The 23811-nt window shown below is 39.4% G+C and overlaps 1 protein-coding gene across 2 annotated transcripts in view; it reads left to right on the forward strand.

Moving 5' to 3' along the window:
• LOC149275907 (A-type potassium channel modulatory protein DPP6-like) overlaps nt 1-23811 on the forward strand; it is a 366925-nt gene that overhangs the window by 227768 nt on the left and 115346 nt on the right. For both annotated transcript variants that reach the window (XM_089504156.1, XM_089504157.1), the window contains exon 3: nt 13266-13364. In XM_089504156.1, the coding sequence (XP_089360282.1) occupies nt 13266-13364 (99 nt within the window). The remainder of the gene's footprint in view (nt 1-13265; nt 13365-23811) is intronic.

A 23811-nucleotide genomic window follows, 5' to 3' on the forward strand; every position in this document is an offset into this window, starting at 1 on the left:
TACTTTCCTCTGTATTTCTTAGTAGCTGCCTTTCTTCTACCATCACCCATCCTTAAATATCTTACTTTACATGCCCCTTCTCTCTACTACATGAAACCGTATCTTCTTCATGTCTATACCCTCTCTCGTCTACACAATTTCATTTTCATTCATATATATGTATATATATATATATATATATATATATATATTTAATGTTTTGAAGTTGCTTTAGTTTAAATTTGATTATATTTGGTGGGAAGACCTATTAACCCCTAACAGACTTGTTATACTGCTTTTAAATGTCTTTTGAATGAATTCTTCATGTTTTTAATAGAGAGAGACTATAATCATTTTAAAATTAGACTTTTTTTGGTACCTTATAAAGTTATAATGCGTTGTTTATATAAAGAAGTATTATTTTTAAAAAAATGTAATATTTACATTATATTTAAGCAAATTATTTTTGGTTTAGATGTAGTCAATCCACCATAAAATAAAGGATTTATGGACTGCAATATATTTGTTTATTCTTAGTCTGAATTAGTTGCGTGTATTCCAAGTAATATTTATGGAAGTTAGTGATAAATGGGCATTTTAATTGACCCATTTGTTCATATTAGAGAATAAATGAGGTTTAATTTCTAGCTAGATATTCGAGGGAAATATATAGACATTTTTCACAGTCAGTAATTTGCAAATATAAAAACTAATTTTGTAGCGTTTTTAATCCTATGAGGTTATTATTATATGTAAAACCCAAACTTCTTAAACATATCCACCACCCGTACACCCTGGAATATCTCCCGTTTCCCATTCTGGGCGTTTGGATTATAAGGACATTAGGTTATGCGTTATGAGTGCAGGAATGAAAACTGGGTGTCATAACGAGAACAATAATATCGACGATTTACAGCCTTGTGTGGAGTAGGTATGGGATCAATAATAGAACTAAGGCATGATCGAGCCACACTAAGTTAAGTCAAGCCCATAAACTTTGCAGGGGAACATTATATTACATGAATACACAAGCAGCAATTCATGCCAGGACGTAATATTAAGTCCTGTGATAACCTGATTCGGCAGGGAAGTGCTAGTTGTTTTATATTTTCCTTGTAATTACCAAAAAAAAACAACAATCTTGTAGTAATATAAATAGTTATACTAAAGGTTAGCCCCATTTAGCAAACATGCCTTTCTTTGGTCATCTGTTAAAAAATATGCACTTTTTCTATGAAGGTTATCCTCATCAAATTGGGACTGTTGGCACCTATGGTCATAGTTTGCCGTTAATGTTAGTTTTTCCTTTGTTTTACATTCTCTTTGATACAAAATGTTTTTCTCACCTTCCCTGCTGTTTCTGGGTCCAGCACAGCATTAAGTGCAAAGGACTCTCCCGAACTTCAACCGTTCGACCTTAATATCAAAGGCAACGCGGAACGCTCAGTCTGTAAACACGCAGGGCAAACGCGTACAAGGTGGGCTTCAATACAGCAAGGAAGGGAGTGAGAATTAACCCCAAATAGAGCCGAGTGAACTGGGTGCGCTCTGATATTTGATGAATGAACAAAAGGACATCAAATATAAATGTGTTTAGGGATACCATATGTTCCCAAATTAAGTGTTCATTACAGAGCTGTTCTAATGCTTGGGGAAAAAAATGTAATGTTATTTTCAGCAGTTAATAAACATTGGCGTTATCATTCAATAATTTAATCATTTATTTTTGTAGATCAGACGTATGTATGTCAGATGAACTTGTGGGTCGCCATATACATCCCCAGAATACTGAGTGGTGATGTGTGGGTCATTAGTGTCCTGTCTTTCACATGGCAGCAAAAACAATGCATTGATACAAGGGATATTCAGATAAATATAGATATTGTTGTATATTATATATTGTATATGATATATATAATATATTATATATGATATATATATAATATACCATATATAATCTCTTATAATATATATATATGATATATATATAATATACCATATATAATCTCTTATAATATATATATATATATATATATATATATATATATATATATATACCATATATAATATATTATATTTATATCATATATAATATATAATAAATTCAGAATGCATACTGATATTCCTGGCTTGGAGATTCCAGTGTGGAATTTGTTTTCCTATAATTTCTCGCATATAGACTGAGTGCTGAAATCTGGATTTTGGAACTCTTCAGAGCTAAACTGAACAGGACCCCCCTTTACATATTTACATTACAAGTGCATCTAGTGAGAAGATCAAAGATTTTTTTGTCTGGGGTCACATCAAATATACCGGTCTCGGCAGATGCGTGATTGACCATTGCGCACCCCAAGACGGAGTGCCTGCACCAGGCAGTGAAAGTCATACTGGGAAGCCAGCTTGTAAAGTTTAGGAGTCTTGGCTTTTGAAAGCGGCGCCACCAGGGAACAGGTACATGATGGGTAGGCATATATTACAATGTCTAATTCATTAGCATCACCATAAAACCTTAGTTTTATCATTCGTTTATTGAAGCAGCCCTGCTATTCTCTAAAAAGAATAATGTTTAGAGTGTTTAAGTGTTGATTAATTTGTGTTACTTAAAATACTTACAATTTTGCCTGAAAATCTATTTAATGTTTGTGTTTAATTATCTCACGGTGAAAATTCTATGGGAGGGTTCTCTAGAATATTACACAGTTTCTCCATTTAGAATCCTGATGTCTGAAAAATAGTTCGGAACCGGCCAGTATCAGCTCGCTGACAAGATGTATGTTTTAATGTATGTGTCATGATGAACGTGACGTAGGTGGCCGTCTGATACTTTGGGTAGAAGGTGGAACTTTCAACCATTTTTATGTTTGAACTTTTTTATCATGATTTTCATTCCAATCATGAACATGAATCACAGTGATACATGAGTACACACACTAGGTTCACATTATGAGTCCATAATTGGGAGGGTTACTGGAGCTCCGATGATTTCTGAGTCTTGAGTAACATGAGAAGACTTGTAAACCATACTCTGTTTGTAGCTTCGTCAATAGGATGCGTGGAAGCAACAAGTTTCTAGGGTGAGCTGACCATCTCCTTGGTACAAAGGAACCCTCCTTAATTCTATTCATATTTCCCATGAGGTTTCAATCCATTTTATAACATGAGTTAATGTTTTCACCCATCGCTGATGGAAGGGTCTCCTTGGATAGTTGAGGTTAGAACAGGGCTTGACACGTGTTGTGAATCTAGGCGCCAGCTAAAAAAGTTCACAGCATTTGACCTGGAAGCACCCTGGACTTTCAGGTCAGTGCTGTTTTTTTTTAATTTATTTTTTTGATATATATATATATATATATATATATTATTTTTTTTTTAACGCTTTCAATGCTGATGTTCCATTGGAGCACAGCATTGACTGATATTTAGTCCCCACAAGCTTTTGGGGACAAATGTTAACCCCTGCAATGCCACGAATGTGTCATACACATTTGTGGCATTGAAGGGGTTAACGTTGCACTGTCGCTCTCATGGAGCGATCAGGCAGCAGGGGGTGTTGGGGCTGGTGGAGACCAAAGAACCCTCTCCCCCTGTCCCAGAAGCTGCCTCTGGCTGGGACGCAATTGCTGGTCTATAGAGCAGCCATTGCAGGGGGGAGTCTCTGATGACTGCTGTGGGCTTCCATGCCTACAGGAGTCACCAAAGGGCTTTTGGGGGCTCGTTTTTGCTGTTGCTGGTCTGCCTGGGCTTCCAGGCAGACCACCAGCAGCAGAGCCCCTTACAAAACGGGAATTAACCCCTAAATGCCGCGATCACAGCATTGAAGGGGTTAACGCTGCACTGTCGCCCTCATGGAGCGATCAGGCATCAGGGGGGTGTGTATACCCCCCTGGTATCCCCACTTGTGTGGGGACCCAAACAACACACAACCCCCTTCCCTGAAGCTGCCTGTGGCAGCTGAAAACATGATTGCCTACAGGATCACTCCGTGGGAGGGGTCTCAGGCTCGGGGGCGGGCTCGAAGTGGCCGTGCTGTCTGCCCAGACTTCTGGGCAGACAGCAGCAGCAGCAGCAGCGCCCCCGCGTGGTGACGCGGGGGCAATTTTTTGCAGATGTAAGAGGCTGACAAACACCTAGGCGCCACGACAAAATTCTCTGTCGCCATGGCGACCTGGCGCCTGGGATTTGTCGAGCCCTGGGTTAGAAGATCTGATCTATGCCTCTGTTGTCTTCATGATTTCTGGCCCTTGCTAACCTATGTGTCGGACTTATACTTTGCAACATTTAACATTTTCCAAGAGCGACATTACCTAATATACTGTGGCAGTAATGTATGAATACCCCTTCATTTAATTATGTAACCTCTTTATAACTTATTTATCCTTAGCAAAAAACATCTACTCACATGGGTTCTTTAAGATGTTTTGGAACAAAGCCCTCTTTTTCGAAAATTGGGACGCTTTCTGAACCCTACATTTTGTTCTTTTTTTTTTTTTTAAACTGGTCGAAAAATATGCAAATCCCAACATTCAGTACGTTGATCTCTCTATATTTCTAGATATTAATCTTTTTGATTTTTCTCTACATATCATTTGTGTCACCGCATGGAATACTGATTAACCTTTCTTCTCTTTCTGATCTTAAACTTTAATTGAATATGTAGCTTTATGAGATGCAGCACCGATGCTATTATCCGTGTTTAATGAACAAGCCCCAAAGGGATTTGGGGAAATATGACTGTTAATGTTCCTTTCACCTTATTAGTATGGTAAAGAATTGTCACTTTGTGTGAATGGTACAAAATGTAAGTAGTAATATTTATGTTTTCCGAAGAAATGTCATTTATTATTTATACTTCAAGCCTAGAACAAAGAATAGTGGACAAAATTGTCTGAGAAACATTTATTACAGAGCCTCTGAATAAGAATTCACAAATAACTAAAGCAAATGTATTACTTGGTAAAACGCAAAGTGCAAGCTTCTCCTTCGAGGAAAATGTCATGTTCACAGCTTTTCCTAAAGTAGGTGTTTTTTGTTTCAAAGTGATTTAAAGATTAATTTACCCCAAGAAAGCTGAGATCTGTGGGAAAGGATGACAAAATTATCTTATTTTAATCACCTGTCCTCAAGTTCTCCCGAAGAGCTTTGCTAAGAATTTTTACGTGACTTTGTTATCTACTGGTATCGCTAAATGAGCATAGGCTGCCCGGAGATCTCCGTCTTCTGTGGGAGGGGCTTCATGAAAAGGCAGGGCTTATCTACGCAGAGGTGGGGCTAGCCATGCATAGGGCAGGCTAGCCCCAGTAGGAGGAGAAGGGGCAGATAGTGGGTGTGGTCAAACACCACGCCCATGCTGGGATAAAGAGGAAAGTGACGCTGAGACCCAGGAAAGCAGCTCTTCACCTGGAGACTCCGAGTCAACCCTGAGGGTTCCCAAATATGTATATATAAGTAATTCATAGAGCATCTTGTTTTCGATACAACATCCTCGTCCTGTACACGCGGTCGTTAAGAAGAACAGCAGACTAGGAAAAAATGTAAAAAAAGAAAAAAATGCGACATATGAAAGTATCTTTAAATTATTGAACACTGATATTACTTTCTAGGTTGTTTTGCATGCGAACTGCATACAAATCAGAAAAAAAACACTCGATTTAATATTTCCTACAAAACTTTGAAAACAGTTCTGCTCCAAACCCGTGCCTCAAGCCTAATCGTCTTATACGACGTATTTATTTATTCTTAACAATAGAAAAGCAGCCGGTATTCCCTTTATTTTCTATGTATCTCCTAAAAAACACTCATTGTACACCGTGAGACCGCTTTCCCATCTTGTACCTGTCTATCACAAGTGCCAAGACCTGCAGCTGCATCTTGCGTTTGATGAACGTGTGGATATTGCATGATTACTAAGACCAGTGGAGTCGAAGGCAGATGTGAACTCTTACGGTTTCTCATTTATTTTTACCATTTGCAATCTCATTGAATTTAATTGAGTCTCTTATAAAAATCAGTACTTTTCCATTGAAATGTCATTTTCCGGAGGCCAGAAACATCAAATCTTGCTGATTTTTATCTTTCTGATAGTGACATCTCGGCAGAGGTGCGAAGGGAACTATATTTGTTGATTTTTTGGACTGTAATGTATTTTTTGCATTCGCTGAATGAATTTAAGAAGTAGTTTCAAGCAAAGAATACTTAAGAAAACATAAGGAAACCTTCCATGTCATACAAAGCTAGTGGTTGCCATGAACAATATGCTGTGCAATATACCGATGGGATACCAGATCAGAAAATGCATTTGTGTAACGTTAGAATACATTTACAAAATAATTGTATCAAATTTAAAGTTAGACATGTCATAGAAAGTAACAAAAACCGAGTAACCATGGAAACTACTTATATGTTGCGTGCTACGTGGTGTTATCTTGGAACTCTCCAGGATTAATTTGGAGTCCCTGGATCCCTTTCTTCTTTCTCCGGGCTGGGGAGAGGCATTTGCTATGTCTATTGCACAATAAACAGAGTAACAAATATATGAAACACAATGTATTCCATTTTTATACTACGTGTACAAGTACATACACTACATACATGTAAGAAAACCCAACCAATCAAAATGGAGCCTTTGGCTGATCTTATAACTGAGACGCGTTTTGCCTGTGGGCTTCCTCAGAGGTGATGATGAGTTATCAAACCTATATTACGGGGTCTGTCCCCCACCCGACACCCGCCGGCCCACCCCCTGTTAATATGTGAGCGAACGCATGCTTTATAAAATCTCTGAAGCCAATGCTCTTCATGTTCTAAATTCTTAGCGTTAAGTGCATCAGCTGGGATAATGAGTGTTTGCTATGTCTAGGGGCTCTGTTTCAAATCTAAATCAAAAACGAATTGGCTCCTTATAAATAAATGTTTATCGGGTAGGCGTGCTAGTTTGTTAACCGCCATGCAGATGTTTCCGAAATCATGGAAGGTTTGGAAACCGGCGTGGGTCCCGTGGCATCAGAATGACGTTCTCTCGGAATCGTTGGCGCTCCGGCTTCAGCTATGTGCTCCGTCTCGATTCACCGTTCTTTTGATTTAGGATTTTGATAGAAACAGAAAAAGATAGTGTTGGCATGAAAATATTTTGACTCTGCCAATGTTATTTCTAAGTTTACAATGCAAATTCATTTTAGGCACCATAGAGTTCCAGCATCTGGTCTGAAAAATATACTTGGGAGTGCTTAACTGCGCCGCCGGTTTCATCCACTGACTTTACATCTGTCACCATCACATGGCTGAGACTGTTTATCATTTACTTTCACCGGGATATGTCAATGAATAGACCACTGAATATTCTCCTTAACAATATGCGGGTGCTTGTCGCCAGCAAATCATTCAGTCGGTAATTATAGAGGGAAATTAATTTCAGCAGGCAACATATAGCCCGAGAATGCCCAAATACTGGATTTAGGCTTTTATTATCGGTAATATAAATACATAAAGATAACCAAGCAGTGTATGTTTAGACGCTTGTGTTTCTCATAGTGCTAGACAAGAAAAAGGCAGAGAGACTCTTCAAGGTATATCCGCCATGGTTCACGCTGTTACTCATGTCACAGCGGTAACTCAACTTACTTAACTTGTTGGCACCCAACACAACTAGACTAAGCCACTTCAACTTGTATATCCACAGAAAGCTGCGTTGCTGTCGAGTTGAATGAATTACATAACCGATGAGTCAAGTATTAAACGTGACTCCTGCCGAAGGGATCATTGAGTGTTTCAGCTGTCGAACGTGTATGGTCAAGTTGTGGGCTGCATCGGTTGTCGTATTTGTAATGGAATTTTTGGTCATTTTGGACATTGGATTAGTTAAATTGGTTTTTTTTTCTTGCCTTTAAACTTTTTTTTGTAATTCTACCAAATTCAGTCATATTTCAGTAAACAGATATTTGGTGATTGTTTTTTAAAGTAACAGCTGCCGGTCAGGATTTGAATGGACTTGAACTTTCCTTCAATAGACACCTTCGCATTGCTGTATAGATGGGCGGCTGAATTTCAGCCCCGAGCATCTCAACTCCATTGTCAACGCAACGCACCTTTGTAAATAGACACGATTAGGCATGAAAGCTGTAGATAATTATTTCTGAGGCTAATTGTTCATTTTTGTGTATGAAGCTGCTTTATATTTTTTGTTTTGCTGATGTGCCTACCCTTCCCAACTACTTAGAAAATGTATCTCAATAATTCCTATTTAAGGAGTTCAGGATATCACATACTGTTTCAAAACACTCACTGCAAATAACGACTTGTACAGCACAATAATGGTTTTTTGGCCCTGGCACTTTAAGGCCAATGGCCACCAAATAACCCGAGTCATACACATGTTTTAAAGTCAGGCAGCAGCAGGCAGCGCCTATCCAGAAGCCGCGTACTCTGGAGCAGAAATATAGTTAAGTCTAAGACCCTATCGGCCACCAAGCCATTGGGGATTTGCCTAGTCTGCCATCAGAGCCGTTTAACCCGTTATTTGGCCCTGAAGGTATCTCCTTGCTCCTCAGCAACTTAACACAGACTGCTATACCAAGACTTTTTACGTGATTTCGAGCCTATTGACAGCTGTTTATGTGAAATCGAATGGTATGATTAGAAGTGTAGAAATAACAGAGAAAAAATAAAAAGGTAACCGTTTTCAACCCCTCCCTGTCCTGGTGCGATCAGAATACACTTTAAAATACTGCCAATATTTCCAACACTAACTGGAAATTGCTTCCACGATGTTCTATAACGTGCTATATGCCAAGTGGGATTTATGGGTGAAATCAAAAGCCTATACAAAGAAACGTAATGCTCAGTGAACAGCGATATCGGGGCCATTTTAGTGCTAAAGTATGAATTGGAGATGAAATAATTATATTTGCAGGTAATTGAGAGCTGTTGCTTTTCTGTTCTTCGATTCCGTCTGTATCCGCACCTCTGCAGCACGTTCCTCTGTGCCCCAGGCTAGACATTTGTTACGACAAAAGGCATTTCCCTCTATTCATTGCCGTATTGGAGAGATTGTTACATAGATTGTGAAAATTTCCCTAAGGAAGCTAAATGTCCACTCCGTGGCAGAACGGCCTTAAACGCGGGGTCTCGTCGTAAGGGATTCCCCAAGGCCTGAGGGAGCACGGTATGATCCGAGATATGAATAGAAAAATCTTGAAATGTTATTTTTTTTGTGGCATGCAAGACTGTTACATCAAACCCAACACACAAGACTAATAACCATGTCAATAAAAGGTTTTCATTTTTATTTATTTTTTTCAATTTTTCATTTAGAATGTCAGCACAACAGTTGATAAAAACAAAATGTTCACCAAGTTCCATGTTTACAAAGCATATATTCCAGAGGTGTAAAAGCAGCCCGTCCAGGACCCCAGGTTGTTAGGGTATATACCCCAACACATGCCAAAAGAGACACCGTAGCTTTAAGGGATGTGGTCAGGAAAATGGCTAGTGGCAGGAAGGCATGTCTTCTGTTGCTATACACATTATTGTGGCTTTTAGCGCTCTAGAACCCTGTGATGCCCTCATACCCAGCAAACATTCTGACCTCCTACAAAAGAGGGGCATCAGGGGAGGAAAGAGGGGCAGATGTTTTGGGTTCAGATTAGGAACTTGGATGCTCTGGAAATAATGTAAGATTTTTTTTTTGTAATTACAAGGAAAATATAAAACAACTAAAACTTCCCTGCCGCATCAGGTTATCACAGGACTTAATATTACGTCCTGGCATGAAGTGCTGCTTTTGTATTCATGTAATATAATGTTCCCCTCCAAAGTTTGTGGACTTGACTTAACTAAGTGTGGCTCGATCATGCCTTGTAAAGTGAGGATACCTGAGCTGTTCCTTTTCAGTACGTTCCATTATTGATCCCATACCTACTCCATACAATATTATTGTTCTCCTTATGACAACCAGTTTTAAATTCATTCTGACCTCATTCTTACCTCCTAGAAAAGAGACAACGGGAAGGGAATAGAGGGAGTTGGGGTCCCAAAGAGAGTCTGTCCTTCCTAAAGAGAGACACTAGACAGTAATGTCTTCTCCGAGTCCCCAAAGCTTGAAGTGGGACCTGTGAATCAGATACGACTATTGATAACCTCTGTGATTATTAATTACCAGGCTTGTGCAACATGCTTTTTAGCACATTGTTCCATAATTGAACTGCACTGATTTTATATGCAAAGAGGTGAGCTGTATGGAGAGGAAGGGGGACCTCAACCATTCAGTTGGCACCATTATCAGGTCACTTCGATAGAACCTTTCCCAATAACTATTTAAGGATTAACATTTGGGGAGTCTCAGGGTCAGCTCAATGGGAAGGTTCCAGGTATGATTCTTGCACCACTTAATCAGAATGACATTTGAACCAAAGCACAAGCCACGTCTGTAATGGATTTATAAAATAAACGCATCTGCGTGAGTTACATAGATTATGCATTTATTTACTCCTTTTTTTTTTCAATTTGTTGGAGGCGCTATTTTAGTTTCATGCTGTAAATTACATGGAGACGTGGCTAATGTGACAGCACTAAGTAATTCTTTTTGGTCACCTGCCATGTGCATAACCACAGCCTGCGGCAGCGGAGTCTAATATAGCATCTGTGAAACATTTTTACACTTGCCTTGTCAGTCTGTATTTTTGACAAATGTTTGAAATGACATTTATTCATTTTTAAATATATATATATATATGCTACCTACATATTAAACCACCAAATATTTGAGCAAATAAAAATTAAAAAAAATTTAAAACCCAATTATTTAAGCAAAGATGTTTATAGGGATTTATGCCAGTAGGTAGAAGGAAATTCTTTACGTTCCTATTTTAGAACCTCATTAACCAAACGTGTATTGGAGTCACACAATGGGTTAGAAGAATTAACCATATTGCTTGTTAATTGTTTACTGCCCAGGGTCCAACCTGTTCATAATCCACCACTGACAAGGACTACTGTTTATCCAAGTTGTAAATCCCACAGCCACGAACATTTTGTAATATTTCCATGCTATCATCTCCCTGTCTCCTCATTTGCTGTCCCTTCCCACTAAGGCTGTTGTCCATGCGCTCATTATCTCCCGCCTTGATTATTGTAACTTTGTCTTAGCTGGTCTCCCTCTTAAACGTCTCGCCTCTCTACAATCCACCATGAATGCTGCTGCCAGACTTATCTTCCTCTCACATCGCTTTACTAACGTTTCTCTCCTCTGTCAGTCTCTTCACCGGCTGCCTGTGCGCTTCAGGATTCATTTCAAAATCCTCACTTTTTAAAGCCCTTCACAGCGGTTCCCCTCCCTACATCTCCTCACTCATCTCTAAATACCCTCCTCACCGGTCTCTCCTCACTCCTCTCTAAATACCCTCCTCACCGGTCTCTCCTCACTCCTCTCTAAATACCCTCCTAACCGGTCTCTCCTCACTCCTCTCTAAATACCCTCCTAACCGGTCTCTCCTCACTCCTCTCTAAATACCCTCCTCACCGGTCTCTCCTCACTCCTCTCTAAATACCCTCCTCACCGGCCTCTCCTCACTCCTCTCTAAATACCCTCCTAACCGGTCTCTCCTCACTCCTCTCTAAATACCCTCCTCACCGGTCTCTCCTCACTCATCTCTAAATACTCTCCTAACCGGTCTCTCTGCTCATCCAATGATCTCCGTCTATCCTCTCCTCTGATTTCTAGCTCTCATGCCCGCTTACAAGATTTCTCAAGGGCTGCCCCTATCCTCTGGAATGTCCCCCCCCGGTCTATCCGTTTCTCCCCCTGCCTTTATTCCTTCAAAAAATGCCTCAAGACCCACTTCTTTAAGGACACTTACAACATAGCACATTAACCCCTTTCCTCCCATATTCCTTTATATCGCCTTTCCTATTCCCTCTCCTGCAATACTTTTACTAGTGTGGCTGGCCTATCCCTAACAACGGCACTTTTACCTATTGTGTAATACACCCTAAATCCCTCTAGATTGTAAGCTCCTTTGAGCTGTTGTCTCTGTAAGTAAAATTGTTATGTTATATACTACGTGTTATGTCCTGTCTACCCATTGTACAGCGCTACAGAATTTGATGGCGCTATATAAAACAATACATAATAATAATAACAATAATGCTAGTATAAGACAAGTCAAACCTTTTTTCTTTACCCCATATCTCTCCTAAACCTTTTGTAAGTCTATGGTGGGCTATCCCGATATAAATTGCCCGGTGCTATCTACACGATAAATATTGACTGATGGATCCCAGTCTTAAGTACTCTTGCCACATGAGTAATTCTGTGGCAGCGCTCAGAAATACTTGAGTGGAATAACAAAAGCATATCTGTTAATACAGCATCATTATCTCCCAGGGACACAATGATATCTTCAATAAACTGCTGCCATTAAAATAATTGCCCATTACAAGGTACTATTTAATGCGTATAACCCCAATCAGGAGCAATTACCGTGAAATGGAAGTTTGTGTTGTCTGTGGGACCATCGTTTTAGCCAATATAATCATTTCTGCAATTATATAAAAGCCAGAAAAGTATTATCAATGACTCTTTCTACATCTGATGCATAGGTACGCAAGACTCAATTATGTTAGGTCTTTTGCCAACGTGTGTCTGGTTCTCATGTCGTGCTCATACGTGTGGCTAAAGAATTCAAGTTATGATGTCATTAAGCATGGCCAAGTGTCCACATGTGGGGATTGGTGGGCAATACTAGAAGAGGTGTTGGAGTGCCAGGATGTTCTACAGCCTTTTGGGGTCTTTTATGTTAAGATAACACCAGCGATGGACCCAACAATGATGAGGAACACAATCAAGGTATTACATTTTAACAATATGACTCCATGTTTTAATGTCCAAGGTTAATTCACTAATCTGCCAACTTTCAGGTGAATCGAACATCTCAACTTACCATTATTACTTTGTGTTATGGACGGCCAACTTCAGTGGGTTTCTCCTGCAGGAATGGTTAAGTTAGTGAGTTGAAATACTTAACCTCCCTTCATAACTACCATTTCTAATCTTTCAAGATGATGCTCACAAATGATGTGTACAAGATCCTCCAGTAATCGATCAGTGTCTCACCTCTCCTTTAAGAACACATCTTTCATTGCGTTACATTGCATTTCACACAGTCTGCAGTAGCCAGACTTTTTGCCTAAATGTCCTTTCAAGTTAATGGGTGCCTGTGTGTTCCTTTAACCCTAGAGTGTCATTTGAGGAATAATAATAATAACCGCTCTCTTTTTTTGGGGTTCTTTTGCAGTTGAAGATAATAGCCTGTCACTCAAGGCAAAGGTATCACTACAAGATTTGGTCGATGGGGAGTTTGCAATCCATGATCCTGGAGCTAAATGGATAAATGGTGAGTCTTAAAAGTAGTCGGCACAACTTTCTCCATCAATCTTTCTGTTAGTTACTCCACAGAAGATAATGAAAGCAGCTTTATTATATCCTTGGCTAATAACCACGAGTATTAAGATTGATGTACTAAACTAGAAGGATCAGCGTCTGATATGTGATGCGCATTCCAAACACTTTCCCGTTTTGGGTCTTTTATTGATAAACTGTAAATCAATAATTAGTATATTAAGTAGGAAACTTGTTAAAATGGAAATAAATTCATTCCTTGCTTATAAGCATTTCATATTTTTTCTTTTTATTTTCTATATGCATAAAAATGTTTAAGTGTCTGTTTAGATCCGGCACACCACCAGCAGTCCAATTACTTCTATTTAAATGGCTTCTCGGCAGGGTTTCCGTAGTGGTGATTTGATGACCTCCAACCCCCCCCCTCTTATTCAGACCGCTTTAATTAGGTATGAGCTGGTTAAACGTGGCATCCCCTACCGTTTAGAACCGTATGGTTATACGCAGCTAAGACGGTTACCAAATTCCTGCATTATACTTGCCTCCAAACCTAAGGACTCTGATTATTTATTTTCTTTTGAACTTTTGTAACTGAATTTAGTTATAACATTATTGTAACTAAACACAGCATTAGAAACATCGTTCCTACTAGTGATGAATGCCCAGATCTCTCCCAGAAAAATTATTTAAAGGGACAGTTTAAATGCCCGACAGCCCCACTAACTGAGTTCTTTAACATACATTCCTCCTAAAGGGCAAAATGTAGAATCTGGAACACTGACTGCCCTCCTCATCCATGGTCTGAAAATTCTTGCCACTGATTGGGTGCTTGAAGCAACCAATCAGTGGTAGGAAAGCATTCCCATCGAGCTTCCTGTGCGGCAGCAAGCTGGGAAGTGGGGAAAGGTGCAAATGCATGTAAACGAATAAAAAAAAATATGCATATAATGCAGAACCCTCCCATAAGGGACCACACAACTGCCACACGCATTAAAGTGCACATGATGGCTGACATGTCCCTTTAAACATGCAAAATGCCAACTCGCCTAAATAGTTTTTTCTTGGAACACTTAGTTATAACATGTCAGATGCTGATAGGTTGTTGCTGTAGAAACTGGAAAAAAATTATTAAATGTCCCTGTGGTTTTTTTTTCATGTGGCATTAAACCTTCAGATTAAAACATCTGCTGGAGTTTAGTTGCCTAACATACTAGAGAGTACAAGTAATGTTTTGTCTAAGTGGAACAGCACCTTTATTACTTTGTGGATCGAACAATGAATTGCTTTGCAATGTTCAGTACTCCTCCTGTGATATTACATCTTCTTTCTGTTCAGTACGTTAAATAGACACGTAATGGTGTGTACAGACTACAAAAAGCAATTTATGTATTATCATTACATTATGCAGATACCGTGGGAGCAGCCATCTTGAATTTAAGGACCAGGGTAATTGTTTCTCCCTTTTTCTTAACGATCTATGAAAGCCCCCCCCCCTTGTAAGGGTGGGGTAAGAAAAAGGGAGAGAATAGGAAAAAAAATTCTCCCTTTACTACAGATCTCATCTTATAAGAGATTACTTGAAAAATCAATATTTCTGAAACTTGATTGAAAAGCAAAAAGCCCAATTCGAGGTTAGTTTTGGCAAATAGAACTTACATGGCCCTCAGGCCTGTCAACATTTTTCTTAAAAGGGGGAATCCTTATTCGGGTCAGCACGCTCAGGGACCATGTGGTAGTAGCATGACAGGCTCCACGCAAGGCAAGTGTTAGCGTGAGTGTGTATGTGTTGATGGGAGCAGGGGCCTTGGCTTTGCCTGGCCCCCCTAGTCCATAGGGTACCAGCCCTCCCCTGTGGCTTACTTATTGCTATCAAAGCCTTTTGCTATTTTAATATAAGATTTGAAGTAGTCTCGTACTTTGTATTTCAACTTCTAACAGCTCCAAAAGTAAGCTTTTGTGTTGGCTTCATACTGTGCAGGACTTACATGCTGAGTGGCTACTACTCACAGAAAGTGTCCCTAGAATATATATTTCTAAGCAAGGCTGCTGAGTGCTTCTTCACAGCCAGACGGTTATTAAATGTCCAGTTTGTGCTTTCTGTGCATTGTCGAGACTTAACCTGAAACACACCCTGCGCTAAAAAGCACGATCACTAAAGCCACAGCGGTGGGAAGACCCCGGTGTAATACCAACTAATCTGCCAACATTAAGATCACATGATGGCACTGTTTATTGTCCAAGCCTCACTAACAAAGAATGCTATTGAAGTACTTAATATGCATTCTGTAACCTAATAAAGATAAATAATCTTTAGGAGAAGCTGAAGCTCATGAGCTGCAGTGCAACATTCCCCCTCCATTGTCCCGTTTTCATTTGCACTGGCCGGAAAGAGCTTCCACTGAAATCAGTAGGAGTGCTTTCGGCATTTAGTCTCACTAAAGCCCCCAGGAACTCCTTGAGCCAGTCCTGGCGGGCCGAACAGGTCTCCTGTAAGCTATGTAGGTGGGAAAGAGGTAAATGGATATATGAAGGTTCTGCACCCCCCCATGCATTAGCAAAGGGGGGATACCAGGAAAGTTTAAGGGAACCGCACAGCTATCATGTGATTTAAAGTTCTGGAAGGTATTCAGATCCTTGAATGATCAATGTTCCCAGCTATACAACCAAAACATGTCGAGAGCGTTGAATGTCTCAGCATTCTCACTCCTCAAAGCCTACAGCAGACTTCTTTTGTAGAAGCGATAACCGGAACCTGTTTTAATTTTAATGTGGATTTTATCTAAATAAATAAGTCCGCTGGGAGTTTAGTGGAATATGGCTGGGCTTATTACCCGAGATACAAATCATAATTAGATCATTCCTTTTTTTCTGCTGCTTTTTTAAAGTCTTTCATTCATTAATTTAACAGCCTGTTAAAGGTCCTGATAAATGTTCTGAATCGTGTAAGAAAATCAAATCCAGAGTATGTCGGGAATTTTAGAAACTACAGGCCAGATTCCTGCACCTAAAATTTGAAGGCATTTGACATAGGAAATGCTGGAGAGGGTATGCGAGGTACGCGTTGAGATACCCTACCTGCTGATTAAGCAGCTGCCTCGGGTCACTTGGAGGAATAAAGTGAAACTTACGCAAGTACAAATACCCAATGCACAGCAGTATAATGTGCAATAAAAAGGTTAGCACATCGTGGGATGAAGTCATTATTACCCCCTTTCATGAGGCTAAATCTCATTGCAAATCTCAGTTGAGATCAGATTGTTCAGTGAATATGTAACCGCCATCGGATTCAGGATTGAATAAAGTTGTGATCCTTCCATGCCTGTAGCCGCGGGGAGGCCGCAGTATTTATCTATAACACTTTTAGTGATTCATCAGTCATTTAATGAAGACATGAAAAAAATAAAAATATATATATATATTTATATATTGTCATAAACCGGCTCCATCTGTCTGGGATATATGGTATCTACTATAGTCCATATTAGGCCCAGAGCCCAGTGACCTCATCAGCTATATAGCGCCGTGTAAACGGGCATCAAGTGAGTCTAATTACCTGTAACTCCTAAGGACTCGGCATAATAGAAAACCCAAACTGGACTCAGCTCTCCCTGGAAGTGGGATGGAGAACCTGTGCGGGTCCTCCAGATACTCCTCCCCGAGGGTCATATACATTAAAATGCATGTGTTGGCGGGAGTGTCCCTTTAATGAACATGGGACGGAGATCACAGTGTAGTCCTTATCACAGAATTTAATGTAACATACGAAAACGACTGTTCCAGAGAGGATGTAATGGGGGATACTTCTTGGGTAGTAGAGGAATTATACGATAGAACGCCATCATTGATTTTGAACCTAAAATATAAAGATGGTTTCTTCAGAACTGTATGATATTGATGTGTATTTAATACCATAAAAATACACAATTCTTGTGTCATAGAGTTGAAACCTAAGATCTGGCAGTTTTAAAGCACTTGTAATGTGTGATACATTGTTATTACATATCAGGCAGATGGTAGTATAATACACATCATTCCTAGACTTCACACAGAGATATAAAAGTGGCTGTTTCTTACAGGCTCTAATGTTTGATACATTGGTACTTCGCTTTTGGGGTAAAAGTCAATATTACCTGCCTTTCTCATAGATATTACTAGTAAGATATATGAATAACCCGTCTCGAGAAGCATTGTTATATATTTCGCACAAATCTTTTTTTCTCTTGCTTTCAGCTTCTGTTATGTGGCCTTGCGCTGGCTCTCCATTGTCTGGTAGAAAAAGGGAAAGATCATTACAATTGCTGTGAAGCAAAATTAGTGAATTTTAAAGCATCAAAATACTGTCAGACAAAGCTACAAAGTAAGAGGAAAGCATAACGGAAAGTGCAGATCTTTTTTTCCCCTTTATTTTTTTTTATTTTTTTATTTTCCTAAAAAAGGGGTAATTTGTCTGTAGAATAGGATCTGTCATAAAATAGAAAAAACCTGAATATAAGCCGACCCTATAGAAAAAAAAAGCTTTACTAGTAAATGTTAATTCATGTAAACTATTTTTTTTAATAAAAGCTATGATTGCAAAAAATATATTTTTGTTGTTTTTATTTCCTTTTATTTTCCAACCAGCCCCCCCCCCCAGTTATGCACATCTGCCCCCAGGCTTACCACTCTGCCCCCAGAAATGCCTTATACCCCCTATATGCCACTGTGCCCCATGAAAATACGTGGGTGCTTTTCTGAGAATGACTGCTTGAATACAGTTGACAATACATTTTATTGTGTTATATAAATATATATAGTTCAGATGATATAGGACTTCCTTGTAGAATATTTGGTCACGGCGCATGTCTTATAGCTATTGCTTGAAGCACCCCGCATGGTGATAAAAGTATCTTTCAGACAGGTGGACAACCTAAAAGATATCGTTTTCAGAAACTACTAGCTAATTAATGAATTAGAAATATGTGAAGAGACATGTAGGTCTGTGCATCAGCCTGATATTGCTTTGTTTTGTGCTGAAGAAGGATATATATGGCTGAAACATAATAAAAATGTGACTTTTTTTTATGTATTTGAATTTATTTGAGTATTCTTTTGCCAGTACAGCAGTGTCAGTCTCCAGAAAACCACAAAGAAACAGTAATATATTATTATTTATTATTATTATTATTATAAAGTCCTGAATTATGTTCTCCTTAAAATCTCACTCGCGTTTCCCCGGTCCGCACAGAACTATTGTCCTCTTCATATTGCTTCCCATGTTTCCAGTTCTATTCCTTATTGATAAAAATATTACATTTCCGATAACACAATAACTGTACTTGAGCTCGGAACAGCTTCCTTGACTATCCGACATATTGCATTGCCGCGCTGTTCTTTTTTTTTTTTTGTGAAAGAAAAGATAATTGAGTTCCGGGCCAAAGTCTGTATAAATATATATATTTTGTCTTTGATCTTGGCTGTGATCGTCCTCATCTATTCATCTGCTGTCGTACGCCGTGTTTTCCATCGCTCTTTTCTTTTTTTTTTTATTATTTTCACGCTGTTATCTTTTTTGATATCCTGGTTTTGCCCTCGGTGCTTGTTCTCTTCCGCGCTTATAGATTTATTTGAATAGTTTGCCTTTTGTTCTTTTTTTTTTTTTTCATGATTTCATTAGCTCGTTCTACACAAGCAGTCTCTTGCCGTCTTCATTTCTCATCTCGTATTTAATTAGACCTCTTTTGACCTCTCCCTTCACTCTGTAAGATAATATCTACTGTCGCTCAATCCGCTTGACATGTTTGCCTTTCACCTTCGGAAACGCAGGTGCCGAATTTGCGTCGTATTCTTAGTCTTTGGCTTTCCATTGTGTACGCGAGTTGCCATACCTGCGATAATCCATCTTGGTTTGTCAGTTATGTTGTATGTGTCAGATGATTTATATGTTTTTAAGCCCGTTTTCGGATCTAACGCATCCTCTTCATTATCCACGTAATTCCTCTTTGGCCGCCAACCCAACGGCTGACTCATTCCGTTGATAGATGAAGATTTTATAAAGATCTATAGAACCTAAACATTTTAACCGCGTAGAAGATTACAGCGGAATCATCACAACAAAAAAGAATTTCAACTGTAGACTTCTTTAAAAATGGTCTCATTGAGCTCTTTTTTTCGTGACCCCAACAAACGCAAGAGCTTATAAACAAGAAGCATTTCTCTTTTGGTAAATACAGACGTTTTTCCATTTTTACAGGACTGGGTTTTCATTGTTTTTATCTTTTTATGAAGAGGAAATATAAAATGATTTACAGCTTGTTCATTCCCTACTAGTTAGGTAGGACTAGAAGAACTTTGGCCCAGTTATAAATAGGCTCCATAACCATCAGAATGTTATAGATGCGCCGTCGTGGGGGGGTATGGATCTTTTCAGCTGGTGATGAGCTTTAAATCCCCAAAACAGATGGAAGGTGAACAATATGACATCATTTTACATATTTTTTTTATATCCTGACACCCGTGTATGACTTAATAGGAGGAGTACTTAGTGATTTAGGAAACAAGCTATTCAGATGAGAGGTCCCTGGTTCCATCTCGCCTCAATAGGCTTAGAGTGCTTGCAGGCAATGGTGTAACTATGCTGCGTGGGCCCTAAGCTTTCACAGACTTTGGCCCCTTGGCATTGTTTGTCACCCCCCCCCCCTCTGCAATTACCATTTCTGCCCCGGGGCTGTTGCTCTATGCAGATGAGTGGCTGATGAGATAGTGGGAACCATGGAGTCCTGTACCTCCACTTTTGGGTTAGGGCTCACAAAAAGTTTTGTAATCCAAAGGAAAGAGTCACAAAGTAAATCCAAGCCGGAGGACAGTTGTTGCCATATCAAAAGTTTAAAAATGTACTCCTCCCTATGAGAAAAAGTGTTATTCTTAGGGCGACACCGGTCATCCGCCTTGGATTTATTTTGTGGCTCTTTCCTTTGGATTTGTAGTTAACCCAATGCATGGAGGTTTTTCATAAACTGGTTAAATGTGACTTTATTGTTCTAAGACCCTAGTCTAAAATACATACTGTTACAACTTAAAAAAATATCCTTTTCCTTTAATTGAACTCTTATTGTGGCTTATTCGCTAAAAGGAAAGTTGCGTTTCAACCCCTTCACTTCACTATACATTATTAAAGGCCAACGGCAATAAGCTTCTGGTGCAGGAACAGCTTGGCTGGCCCTGTATAATGTATTGTGAAATCAGCAAAGGTTTCTCCAATGCCTCCTCAACCATTGAATTACACATTATACAGGGCCAGCTTAGCCGTTAATGCTGCCACTGTTGAGCCTTCATAATGAATAGTGAAGACAAAGAGCTGAAACCACAACTCACCCCTTAGTGAATAAACCCCGGAGAAGCGAGAGGTGTCTTGTGGGAGCCGTGGATCTTGGTCAGTGTTCATATCCAAGGTAGAAATGAAGTTATGGTCTTTAGGGCTGTCCCTATGCAATAAAGTGAAACTGGAAAGCTGTTAGAGATGTTTCCCCTTTAAATCCTCCTCGGCGTGCCGTGCTACGGATGCTATCGCTGTGCACTAATCTGTGCGAAGCTGAATGGCAAGCAGGCGGTGGGATCGTCCTGCGTCTCCTCGCACGTTAGTGCACCCCGTGAATAGAGCGAAAAGTGTTTCCCGCTGATACGCTGCTCACCGCGGACATTCAAATCAAATCAAGTCCCGCGGCATCCAACGTAACCCAATTAAAATAGAATCCATGGCATTCCTTCATTTTATTTGAACGTTAACTCTTTAAATGCATCCCTCTATAGCATTCCTTTTATAATTCTCTATTGCCGTGACGACGACCAATTTCTTTTTCTTATTTTGCTTTCCGTCTGGCGTGTACGCCTGTAACCGTAGCATGGCACATCCGTCACCGCTGCCGTCTTCCTGAACCGAGTATCTTTTGTCTTATCTGCTTTGCATTGTGCAGGAGCCTTCGTTTCATACACGCCATACATCAGAGCAGCCATCGCTAACAGAAACGTGCACTTCCAGATCCAAACCCTTCTTTTTTTCCCCCTCTTATCTTTCTGTTCCTTACCACTTCTTTTCTCGTTTTCTTTTTTTCTTTCTCCCATGAATATATGAGTATTCCGTAAAATATACATAGTGCTTGCGCAATCCCTAGCAAACTCTGCCCAATTCTTCTTCTATATTTTATTACTGATCATAGAAAGTTTTTTTTTTTATTATTTGATGAAAACACATGCCGTATATAAAATAGTTACACAGACGTTCGCAATTAACTGGACTAAATGTCAGACAGATAATTCTAATTCTGAATAGGACACTAGTTTCCCATGCAGGCTATTGAGCAAAGAATTCATATTAGAATACGTTATAAGATCTCGTTTTATACATTCATCAATCCTTCAGGAGGTGCGTGGTCCAATATTGTATGTAGCCAATCAGGGGCAGGAAGGCGCTCCTATTGAAATAAATGGGAGCACTTTCTGCGCATGCACACGGGTTTCATTAGATCAACCCATCGCACAGGCACAGCTGGAGCTGACTGGCATGAAGTACATCACATGGCAGGAGATGTGTTTGGCTGGACACATCCTTTGCATGGAAAACAGCTGGGGGTTGGAAAAGGGGCAAATACATATGGGGGGGATTCTGTAGACCACCTCATGTATTTGCAATAAGGACCATGTGAAAATATAAAAGGAACCACTCAGCTATTCCAGCACTAAGGCATTTGCGATAGGCTGGAGGGTCCCGTAAACCCCTAACTTTAATAAGCTTTGCTGGTTGGCTGCGTGGGACCTTAGACTGTCCCTTTAAAGTTGGTGAGTTTTAAACCAATATATTGAGTTTCATTTTTACATACCCCGTATAGCCCTTTTACATTTCTGGACACGTTGGGCTCATTTAAATAACCCACTCAAACCTTAATTAGTGTTGAAAATGCATGAGCATACTTGACATACAATAAAAAAAAACAAAAGTAATGAGGCCTCTCACATTAAAAATGGGTAAAACTTAGCCATCAGTAGTACTCCCTCCTCAGGTCCCAGTATCTGACACGTGCATCTAATTATATGATTTCTCGAATCTTAACTATATCAGTTGATACATATTAATAGATAGAAAAACATAAATAAGATGTTCATTTAACTAAACAAAAATGTCAGCAAACATAAAAGCACTTAGACTGCTGGCTGTACCACTTTGGGTGTAATGAGCTTCTGTCGTGGCAGCAATCTAAGCTAAATTCTAAATGTTTTCCTTTTATCATACGGTGGTTTCATGAAAATCGAGCATGCCGTGCCACGATTATGATGTATAGGACCGTTTGAGCAGTCTAGTTTTTTGAGAGGTCGTCGAGTTAGCTTCTGTAATGAGTAAAACACACCTTGTACAAACACAACACAAACAAACTAAGGAGCATAAACAAGATCAAAGCTTTTATTGTAAGTCTTATGGATAACTACATGAAAAGGAATACCCAATTAATCTACAAGTCTCCCTTTTCACAGAGTATGTCCTTTCATCTAGTGTATCGCCGTGCATTTTTTATTTCCGTGCTACAGATATTGATGTATCTAAATACTTTGTTGCAGAGCAGAGTTCTTGGTGGACAACAATACCGCATCTATTGTTTTAAGCAGTAAGCATTGTAGCCGAGTTTTGGCTTTGATTCCGTTTTGCGGGTGTGCGGAAGGTCCTCTCACATTTTTTTTTTCTGTAAAACAATGGCGCTTTTGTTTTAAAGGACAATAAATCACCCGAATGATCCGGTGCAGAAATATAAATCAAACAGTTCTGTGGACCTATTTAAAGTACATCTGCCTGCCATTCGTATTCCCGGTCACCTGGATTAAGTCGGCTCTTAAAAAAAAGGAACAAATGAATTGTTTGTAGGATTGAAAGGAATAACGTTTCTTGAAAATTTAAAATTGGATGAATCATACCCATTTCCCATGTATCAAAATACCAATTTTGAAGTCTCTGTGTCTTAAATTTAGGTCTACGAAAACAATTGATTCAAAGACCAAAAATAGACTTGATGTTTTTCTCCTTTCAGCTTATCTTTTGAGATCCTCAGAGTAGAGGACAGTCTGTTAGCTGGAGGATCTTACAGATCTCGGAGGTCTAGGAGGGCCGAGCGGTGTGATATGACATTCTGTGGCAGCGAGGTCCTGTTTGATTAGGCAGCGACGTATCTATTGATACTTCCTAGCTCTCCTTCGTAGACATATAGACGGTATCTCTTGTCAGCATTCCCACAGGGAGACTGTTGTGATGAATAGAGAACTTTCTACAGTTATGAGCTCTATGGACCCCCTCCGCTCGATTAAATCTGTTTTACGAAGTTTCTAATAAAGATTATATATATATATTTATTCCTTGTGCTTTAGGCTTAAGGTTTTATTGATTTCATTCCTTTTTGAGTGGCAGTGAGTTCTTCATTATTCCT

Source organism: Sceloporus occidentalis, unplaced genomic scaffold, assembly GCF_023333645.1.
Source record: "Sceloporus occidentalis isolate IW3139 unplaced genomic scaffold, rSceOcc1.0.p SCAF_258, whole genome shotgun sequence".
Taxonomy (NCBI): Eukaryota; Metazoa; Chordata; class Lepidosauria; order Squamata; family Phrynosomatidae; genus Sceloporus; species Sceloporus occidentalis.